Source organism: Spinacia oleracea, chromosome 6, assembly GCF_020520425.1.
Source record: "Spinacia oleracea cultivar Varoflay chromosome 6, BTI_SOV_V1, whole genome shotgun sequence".
In the NCBI taxonomy this organism is placed as follows: domain Eukaryota; kingdom Viridiplantae; phylum Streptophyta; class Magnoliopsida; order Caryophyllales; family Amaranthaceae; genus Spinacia; species Spinacia oleracea.
In genome coordinates this window covers 47,087,765-47,098,439 of record NC_079492.1, presented here as the reverse complement: position 1 = coordinate 47,098,439, position 10,675 = coordinate 47,087,765, and the positions used below count along the sequence as shown (strand labels likewise).

The 10,675-nt window shown below is 45.4% G+C and overlaps 1 protein-coding gene across 1 annotated transcript; it reads right to left on the bottom strand.

The window, feature by feature from the left end:
* Positions 1-7,574: 7,574 nt before the first annotated feature.
* LOC110795662 (uncharacterized) lies at positions 7,575-8,084 on the bottom strand. Its single transcript, XM_022000679.2, has one exon. The coding sequence runs from the start codon at positions 8,082-8,084 to the stop codon at positions 7,575-7,577; it is 510 nt and encodes a 169-aa protein (XP_021856371.2).
* Between the last annotated feature and the right edge of the window lie 2,591 nt (positions 8,085-10,675).

Sequence of the window (10,675 nt, the reverse complement as noted above, 5' to 3'; positions counted from 1 at the left end):
AGGCGGATCCGGACGTGCTGTGGACTATCTACGGAGGGACGACACTTGGAGTCCTAAAGACTTGTTCTTGTTCGGTTCGGGCGCAGCTAGGGAGGGCACGCAACAAAGAGTATGCATCTAAACTATGCTATATGATTATGTGTAAATAATATGTATTCCTGGCTAAATGGTTTTTCCGCATGATTTATGAATTGTCATATGTATCATAACCTAACATTTTGTATTCACGATCATGGATGTTCCTCAATGTCGACTCGATCTCGTCATGATCTAAGCATCTCAAGTGTGGTCTTGCAATTGACTTTCTGAATAGTACCCCATGGATTAGGATGCACCTGGAGGCTTTCATACGGAAGTATTTTTCATGGGTGATTCCAGGTGGGATGGTATGGTGTTTGAGCCAATGTATGTAGGGGTCGCGCCATGATGTGGGCATTTGGGTTGGTGGAGTTTGTTCAGTGATGGGTAAGTTGTCTTTTGTGATGGCTGGATACATCAAGTGGACTACGGGGATGGAGGTGAGCTTGGGTTTGATGTTTGAGCCAAGGTTAGGTAGGGCATCAGCCTGGGTATTTTGATCTCTTGGTATTTGTTGCAGGGTGCATGAATCGAACTTGTTGACGAGCCTTTTTTCTATTTCCAGGTAGGCCTGCATCTTAGAATCTTTTGCTGCATACGAACCGTTAATCTGACTGATAATCAATAATGAATCACAACGTACCTCGAGTCGACGGATGCTCATGTCGAGTGCTAGTAACAATCCTAAGATCAAGGCTTCGTACTCAGCCTCAATGTTGGTAGCTTTGAACTCGCAACAGACAGATTGCACTATGGTGTCCCCTTGTGGCGACTTTAGCACAATACCCAGACATGTTCCCCGTATGTTGGAGGAGCTGTCAGTGTGTAGGGTCCATGTAGATGAGAGTCCATCATCGGTTAGCATGTTGACTTCCTTGTTGACTTCATGTTAGATACTTGGGCTGAAGTCAGCCACAAAATCTGCTAGAGCTTGCGACTTGATGGCTGTGCGATGTTCATACCTAATGTCGTAGCAACCTAACTGTATTGCCCATTTGGACATCCTGCCAGATAACTCAGGTTTCCTCATGATTGACTTCATGGGATAGTTAGTTCTAACAATTATAGGGTGACTTTTGAAATAAGGACGTAATTTGGTAGAAGCGACAATTAGTGCAAGTACAAGTTTTTCAAGATGTGAGTACCTTGTTTCGGCGCTAAGTAAAGACTTACGAACGTAGTAGACCGGTAATTGCTTGCCATCTTCTTCTCGTACCATGACTGCGCTGATGGTCGACTCTGTGACTGCGAGGTATACTTGTAATTCTTCGTCATCTTTTGGTTTCGACAGCAGTGGAGGCTCCGACAAGTATTGTTTGAGTTGCTGCAATGCAGCTTCATGTTGGTCGGTCCAACTGAACTTCTCGTTTTTTCTGAGGATGTCGTTGAACAGTTTGCATTTATCTGACGACCTGGAGATGAAACGGTTGAGAGCGGCCACTCTTCCTGGCAACTTCTGCACGTCTTTTTGGTTTCGTGGTGATTGTAGATTAATAATTGCACGGATCTGGTCGGGACTAGCTTCGATGCCTCTTTGAGTGACCATGTAACCCAGGAATTTTCCAGAGGAGACTCCAAACGAGTACTTGGTGGGGTTGAGTTTCATGTTGTATTCTCGTAAGACGTCGAAGGCTTGCTGGAGGTGTGAGATGTGGTCTGAAGCTTTTTTGGACTTTACCTACATGTCGTCGATGTAGACCTCCGTGTTTCCTAAGTGTTTTCTGAACATCTTGTTGACAAGGTGTTGATAGGTAGCGCCAGCATTTCTCAAGCCGAAAGGCATGACTTTGTAACATTAAGTTCCACGATCCGTGATGAAGGCGGTCTTCTCTTGATCATCTGGGTGCATCAAGATCTGATTATATCCACTGAATGCGTCCATGAAGGTGAGCATTTCATGCGCAGTAGTAGCATCAACCATGGCGTCGATGTGGGGTAATGGAAAGGAGTCTTTAGGGCATGCTTTGTTGATGTCAGTGAAGTCTATGCAAACACGCCATTTCCCATTCTTTTTTCTGACTACTACGACGTTGGCCAGCCAATCTGGGTATTTGACTTCCCTGATCTTCCCGGTGTCTAGTACTTGCTGAACCTTGTCGTTGATGATTTGGTTGCGTTCTGGGGCGAACTTCCGTCATTTCTGTTTGACGGGTTTGTAATGTGGATCAACACTGAGTTTATGAGTGATGACGCCTGGGCTGATACCTGGCATATCTTCATGGGACCATGCGAAACAATCCGCGTTGGCTTTGAGAAATGTTATAAGCTCCGACTTGATGTTGTCAGGCACATCACATCCAATGAAGACGACTTGTTCTGGCTTTGCATGATCCAAGATGACTTCGTCGAGCTGTTCAGATTTGGGCTCTTTGTAACCTGTCAGGTCGGAACTGGACTGTAATTGCTATAAAGAGGATTTGTTGGTGGCTGAGGGCTTCAGGCCGCTTTGTAACACTCTTTGGATTCTTGCTGATCTCCTTTGATTTCCTGTACCCCCCATCGAGTTGGAAACTTGATTGTTTGGTGGTATGTCGATGGGATGGCCTTCATGTCGTGGATCAAAGGCCTGCCCAAGATAATGTTGTAAGAGGAAGGGCAATCAATGACACAAAATTTTACCTATTGGTTGACCCCTTGGGCGTAGACGGGTAAAGTGACTTCTCCAAATGTGGTCTTTGCTTCGCCGCTGAACCTTATCAAAACTGTGGACTTCTTGATTGACTTGAGCCATTGCTTTGGCCTGGGAATCTTCGAACGTCTTGCAGGGGTATTTGATTAGATCCCTCCATAGGTCGGTTTAACCATACAATCCTTGTGTGAACGCTTCGATTGCAGTTGGGACGTCACACTCTGGTACAGTCGCCTTCTCTCTGATAAACCGAGCTATGTAATCCTTCAGAGGTTCGTCTTGGCGTTGGACCACACGGTACAAATCGCTTGTTTGTTTCTCCAAAACCCTGCTGCTGGGAAACTGCTGGTTGAACATGTTGTCGAGATGGCAAAGGAGGTGATGCATCCGTTTGGCAGGCTGGTTAACCACTTCAGGGCGGGTCTGATCAGTGTCGAGCCGAACCCTTTGCAAAGACTAGCTTCCCTCATGTGCTTGGGAACTGGGATTGTCATAATTCGTTGCTTGTAGGTCAAGATGTGCTCTCTGGGGTCGGTTGTTCCATCATACATGGCCATATTGGGTGGGCTAAACCGCTTCGGGATGTCGATTGCGTCGATAGGGTCGGCATATGGTGAGTCGGCATAGCTGTCTAGGCTGGCTTCTTTGATTGGCGTTGGTACTCCTGAAATTTTGTTTATCATGGTCATGATTTGTTGGACTTGGTGGTTAGTGTTTTCACAGATGCTGTTGAGCACTGGGACGAGGGGGCTGAATGTTTCGGGAAGGATGGCTTGGAGATGTTGGTAATAGGTGTTTTACGGATATACGTTGTGAGGCTGATGAGGGGTGAACTGAGGTACGACTTGTTGCATGAAGGGTGGTGTCCCCAGGGTCGTGCTGGTACCTGCAACATAAGGAAAAGGAGTTACGAAACCATGACTGACTGGAACAACTGACCTATTAGGAGTGTTGTATAGGGAGTAGTTTCGAGAAGAGTCCGGGCGCATCGGAGTGTGGGGGAACACTGCTTGTGGTGCTTTACTAGCCAAAGGAACCGCCATTATCTGGGGAGGTGCTCCTGGTGCTGAAGTGACCAAGTTGACAACCGGTTGGACGACTTGCTGGGAGAAGAGTTGATCCTAGGGGAATTGGGTCGTCGGTGTTGGTCTCTATGCCGGAGCCGAGACGGGTAGGGGCATCGACATGGTTACCATTGGAGGAAGTAATGGACGAGATGCCGGATTGGAGACGGGCGCCGACACCATGGTGGATGTCGTCGTGCCGAATTGAGATGAGGTGACTTGGGCAGCCGTTGTGGCAGCAAAGGTCGCCGATGTACCTGCAAAAAACGTTTGAGCTGCAGGGGGAGGCATCCAACTCGTATTTGAGCGGGGCTGACTTGGCAGCGGCTCAAATTCACGGATCTGCTCGAGGATTGGGCCTCCGGGTCCGCCAAAAGGTACATGGAGGGGGTGATTAGGGGTGACGTCCAGGTCCAAGCGGCGGCTCAGCCCATAGGTGTCTCGCCGGTACTGGAACCTAGACCGGGTGGCGATGGAGGCAGCAGATCGGACTTGGGACTGCAGTGCTTCGTTCTCCTTTTTGAGGATGTTGATGCGCTTCTCCATGGCTTCAAAACGACGAGTTATATCGTTGGATTAGGTAGCATTGCCGACCATGGTGATTGGAATGGTATTATCGAGCTGCTTTTGATTGTCAGCCCCACGGTGGGCGCCAAATTGTTTTGGGCAAATTCTACTTAGACACGAACTTGCCTTGATGATGGTGCTAACAATTGATTGAGCAAGATAATTTAGAGTGACGAGAGTAAGTTGTAAAAGCATGGAATGAGAGTATGATTATTACTGAATATTTCGTATACGTAAACTGATATAGCTATGATATTTTATATGCATTACATAATAAAATGTAACGTACAAACATAAATGTACATAATTGGGCATTAAATAGGTAATAACGGCTTGCTTTGGAACGGTTCGTAACCGCTACCTTTTCCTTTAGCCGTTGACAGCAAGATGGAAGGGTGCTTTGTCACGCCTTGTTGGCTGCCACATATGCTCCACTTGGCATGTCTGACCACGTCATCAAGAGGATATTTTCCCCCCTAACAAAGTTCTTCACAAGGTTGGTGAGAGATGTATGCGAACCGCTGGCATGAATCGCATTTTTTGGAGAAGGTGATTGCATCTTTCTTCATAGTTGGCCAAAAGTATCCCATGGTTAGAGTTTTGTGGGCTAGGCTTCGTCCTCCGGCATGATTTCCACATTCACCATCATGTATATTCGTCAGCGTCGACTCGATCTCGTCGTGGTCCAGGCATCTAAGGTATGGTCCTGCAACTGACTTCCTGAACAAGACCCCATGGATCAAGATGAATTTGGAGGCTCTCATACGAAAGGATCTGTCATGAGCGACTTCAGGTGGGATGGTGTAGTGTTTGAGCCAGTGTATGTATGGGTCGCGCCATGATGTGGGAGTTTGATTTTGAGTTGGCAAGGCTTTATCATTGATGGGTAAGATTTCTTTTGTGATGGTTGGGTACATTAGGTGGACTACGGGAATTGTGGTGTGTTTGGGTTTGATGTTTGAGCCTAGATTAGCTAAGGCGTCGGCTTGGGTATTTTGATCTCTTTGTATTTGTTGCAGGGTGCATGAGTCGAATTTGCCAACAAGTCTTTTGGCTAATTCTAGGTAGGCCTGCATCTTGGAATCCTTTGCTGCATATGAACCGTTAATCTAACTGATAATTAGTAATGAATCACAACGTACCTCAAGTCGGCAAATGTGCATCTCGAGTGCTAGTGACGGCCCTAAGATCAAGGCTTCGTACTCCGCCTCGTTGTTGGTAGCTTTGAACTCGCAACAGACAGATTGCATTATGGTGTTCCCTTGTGGCGACTTTAGCACAATTCCTAGCCCTGTCCCCCGTATGTCGACGAAAGCCCGTCATCGGTTAGCATGTTAACTTCCTTGTCGACCTCATGCTGGATACTTGGGCTGAAGTCAGCCACAAAATCTGCTAGGGCTTGAGACTTGATGGCTGTGCGAGGTTCGTACCTGATGTCGTAGCACCCTAACTGTATTTCCGACTTGGACAACCCGCCAGATAACTCAGGCTTCCTCATGATCGACTTCATGGGATAGTTAGTTCTAACAGTTATAGGATGACATTCGAAATAAGGACGTAATTTAGTAGATGCAACAATCAATGCAAGTACGAGCTTTCCAAGATGTGAGTACCTTGTTTCGGCGCTAAGTAAAGACTTACTAACATAGTAGATGGGTAACTGTTTGCCGTCCTCCTCTCGTACCAAGACTGCACAGATGGTCGATTCTTTTACTGCGAGGTACACCTGCAATTCTTCCTTGTCTTTCGGTTTTGACAGCAACGGAGGTTCTGATAAGTACCGTTTGAGGTGTTGAAGTGCGGCTTCATGTTGGTCGGTCCAGCTGAACTTCTCATTTTTCCCGAGGATGTCATAAAATAATTTGCACTTGTCCGACGACCTGGAGATAAAGCGATTGAGGGCAGCTACTCTTCCTGCTAACTTTTGTACGTCTTTCTGGCTTCGTGGTGACTACAAGTTGATGATTGCTCGGATCTGGTCGGGGGTGGCCTCGATACCTCTTTGAGTAACTATGTAGCCTAGAAATTTCCCGGAAGAGACACCGAATGAGCACTTAGTGGGGTTGAGTTTCATGCTATATTCACGTAAGACGTCGAAGGCTTGTTGGAGATGCGAAATGTGATCCGAGGCCTTCTTGGACTTGACTAGCATGTCGTCAATGTAAACTTCCATGGTGTCTCCTAACTGTTTCCTGAACATCTTATTAACGAGATGCTGACAGGTCGCGCCGACATTCCTTAGACCGAAAGGCATGACCTTGTAGTAGTAAGTTCCTCGCTCCGTGATGAAGGCTGTTTTACCTGATCGTCCGGGTGCATCAAGATCTAGTTATACCCACTAAAGGCGTTCATAAAGCTGGGCATCTCATGCTCAGCAGTGGCATCGACCATGGCATAAATGTGGGGTAATGGGAAGGAGTCTTTGGCGAATTCTTTGTTGATGTCGGTGAAGTCTATGCAAACATGCCATTTTTCGTTCTTCTTCCTGACTACTACAACGTTGGCTAACCAATCCGGGTATTTGACTTCTCTGATTTTCCCTGTATCTAGGAACTGTTGGACCTTATCATTGATGATCTGATTACGTTATGGGGCGAACTTCCGTCGCTTCTGCTTGACGGGTTTGTGATGTGGATCAACGCTGAGCTTGTGAGTGATGACGTCTGGACTTATTCCTAGCATGTCTTCGTGGGACCATGCGAAATAATCTGCGTTGGCTTTGAGAAATGTTGTGAGCTCCGACCTGATGTCATCTGGTACATCACACCCAATGAAGACGACTTGCTCTGGTTTGGCAGGATCTAAGATGACTTCATCGAGCTGTTCAAGCCTTGGTTCTTTGTAGCCCGTGGGGTCGGAACTGGACTTTAGTTGCTATAACAAGGATTTGTTGGTGGCTGAAGGCTTCAGTGCTGCTTTGTAACATTCTTTGGATTCCTGTTGATCTCCTTTGATTTCTTGAACCCCCCACCGAGTCGGGAATTTGATGGTTTGGTGATAGGTCGATGGGATGGCCTTCATGTCGTGGATCCATGGCCTACCCAAGATAATGTTTTAAGACGAAGGGAAATCAATAACACAAAATTTTACCTGTTGGTTAACTCCCTGGGCGTAGACGGGCAGAGTGACTTCTCCGAAGGTAGTTTTCACTTCGCCACTGAATCCTATCAGAATAGTAGAATTCTTGACGACGTCGGTGTCTGGGTTCAACCCCATTTCTTTGAGGCCATCGAGCATCATACGTTGGTGGAGCTACCGTTGTCGACAAGGACCTGTCTGATCATATAATTCCCTACGGGAATAGATATTACCAGACCGTAATGATGTTTGTCAAGAATGTCACCTGCATTAAATTCGTCAAAGGATATAGGGGTCAGGTGTTTCGCGGCTATAGCCCCAGTTGGTATGTCGATCTCGTTCTCTCGAGCATGCCTTTTTGCTGCAGAATAAGTCAAACCACAAATGTCAGAACCTCCAACAATAAAGTTTACAATTTTAGTGTGAGGGGGAGGTGGAGGAGGTCGAGAAGGAGAATTGGAATTGTCTTTGTTAACGACATCTCGAGCTTTGTCAGACATGATGTCTTTGAGATATCTATTCCTTAGTAGGTAGGAAACTTCTCTCCTCAGCGCCACGCATTCATTGGTGGTGTGGCCGATGTCGGCATGGAAATCACACCACTTCAAAGGGTCCTTCTTTGAGTCGGGTTTGCTGGACTTGGGTGGCCATTTTTCTGCTTTCCCCATCTTCGAGAGGTGGTTCATCAGACCTACAGTGTCAACACAAAAAGAATATTCGTTAATCCTGGGAGGCAGGTCGGGACTATTCTTCCAATCGGTGTCATGGTCTTCTTCCATCACTGCTACTTGTTGAGGCCGCGAGTAAGGGGAAGGGCGATCATTGCTTCTCTTAGGGTAGGGCAGTCGTATGTCGTCTAAGTATAATAATTGTGAAGGAAATATGTCCTTCACCCAAGGTGCATTAAGTCTAATACCAAGGTTCAGATTAATTGCGAACAATTAATTCAGTGAGATCAAGTGATCGGAACAGCTAGCTGGAGCAATGCTTCCGATCAGTGAGTTCTAATGGATATTGAACTCACAACTTATTCTTGACTGAACCTACAAGGTCACACCAATGACACGTAACAGATCACCGGATTAAATGAATCGGAAATTCGTTTAATGGCTTTTCGGGATTTAAGTTGGAAACGTATTATACGATACGACCTTGCATCGGAATCGTATATCGTATTGTGAATATTGGTAAGCTAGGGGAGACGAATAAATCGTATCATACGACGGTGATTCGTCGTATATGAAACGATAAATAAATATATCGGAAATATATTTAATCGCGAATACGAGGAGCGGCCGACGAGCCAAGTGCACAAAGCACTCGAGGCCCATGGACGCGCATAGGCGAGCAAGCAAAGCGCGGCAACAGCGAGGCCCAAGAGGCGAGGGCTGTGCGCGTGCGAGCGGGCCGAGACCACGACACAAGCAGCAGCGCGGCCCACGACCCTTAACTGTGCGTGTCCGTGTGACTTGGCGTGCAAGCTTGCTAGCCGGCCTTGCCTCTTGGCTTGGTCGGTTAGTAGGGTTATGTAAATAACCTTATAACCTAATTTTCCAACTTAGCACAATCATAACACAATACACACAACCCTAGGAGAAAACAGAGAACCCTAATTCTCTCTGTGCCTCCATAGTGTGTTCATCCCAAAAGGCAAAGTATCTTGATCAATTGTCTAAGCTACGATTATCAAGACGGATCTGAACATGTCGGTGAACCAAGTAGAGGAACGACAAGTGGAGTTCTTTGTTCGTGTTCGTTGACATATTATTGTGGAAAATACGCTTCGAATATAAGTTTGCTTAATCTGTGCTTTATACATGTTTCCTGGCTTTGGGGATTGTTTCCGCACATGTTATTATGTTTAACTGTATTCCCTTACAGTGGTATCATGAGCCTTATGTATTCAAAGCATGAATTATCATGATTATTATTGTTTTTGCATCTGTCGAAAATTTTGGAATTTTTGTTGGTTTTTCGGAATTTTTACGAATTATTGGATGAATTGCGTAATAATCAGGTCCGAAATAAAAAATGTTCGTTTTTTTGAGTTTTAAAACCCTAATTTGATTGAAAACGATTTTCTAAGATCAACTCATGCGAACGGAATTGCAAAAACAGGCCTCGAAGTATCGTTTTTTGGGCGTTTTTGTTAATTTTTCATTAAAAATTAAAAGTGTCGGACAGTAATTCAATTAAAAGGTCGACCTAAACTACTCGGAATTGCTTGATCTATGGTAAAAATTTCAGATTTTTCCGATAAGTATAAACCCTAATTTTGCCTTTCCCCAATTCGTAAAATTTGAAACCGTAATTGAATTTTAATTAATTTTGGTTTAATAATTCGGTTAATTGGGAAAGGGGATATAATTTCATGGGTCAGTGGCTAATTTTAAAAATTATTGGGTTAAAATTTTGAATGGTTTCGTCAATTTTAATCGCACTTAAACCAAATTATTAAAAATCTGAAATTTAATTGTTTATGAACGATTTAAAGCTTCGGATTTTGTTAATTAAAAGTTCAAACCTTAATGTTGATTCGTTCGTTCATAAAAGTTTGAATATTGTTAGCCCTTGATTTAATAATTTTACAAAATTGGATTGTCGTTGGAATTTATTAAATCGTTAAAAATCGTTGTTTTTCGAAATAAAAATCGTAACTTTTTGAAAAAATAAAATTAATGCAAGTTCGTGAAATTAAATTGAATTTTAATTAAGTTGGTCCGTATCACGAACCAAGCACGAACACAAGTATGGTGGACGTATGGCTCGTCGAGCCATACGGGCTGCTGTGCTTAGGCCGAGCCGCATGCGACACGGGCAGCAGCAGGTACGCTGCGTGCCTCGTGCGCGCTGGGCGAGGAAAGGGCAGGCGGTATGCTTGCGGAGCTGCGACGAAGCAAGGCGCGAGCCATGCAACGTCCAGCACACACGAAGGCACAACACGCAGCGCAGGGGCAGCGATGGCTGCGGGCACGCGCGCGCGCGAGGGGCCTGGCGTGTGCGAGCCTTGCTCGTGCGCATCTTGGGCCTCACGCAAGGCATGGGGCTGGGCGCAAGCCTATCCCGACTACGTAATCGGACTTTTTTCGTTTAAAATTGTTTATTTCGTTGGGCTTCGTATATTTGCATTAATTTGGGCTAACGGGATATTTAATTTAATATTTTATTTGCTTGGTCCGGGCCGCGAGTTTTAATTTAGTATTTCATAATTAATTATCCGGAATAATTATTGGTTTGAGTGGGAGCCACTAAATGAAAT

What these genes read in the sequence shown, in the direction of transcription:
- LOC110795662 (XM_022000679.2), bottom strand. Translation starts at nt 8,084, where the DNA reads ATGGGGAAAGCAGAAAAATGGCCACCCAAGTCCAGCAAACCCGACTCA.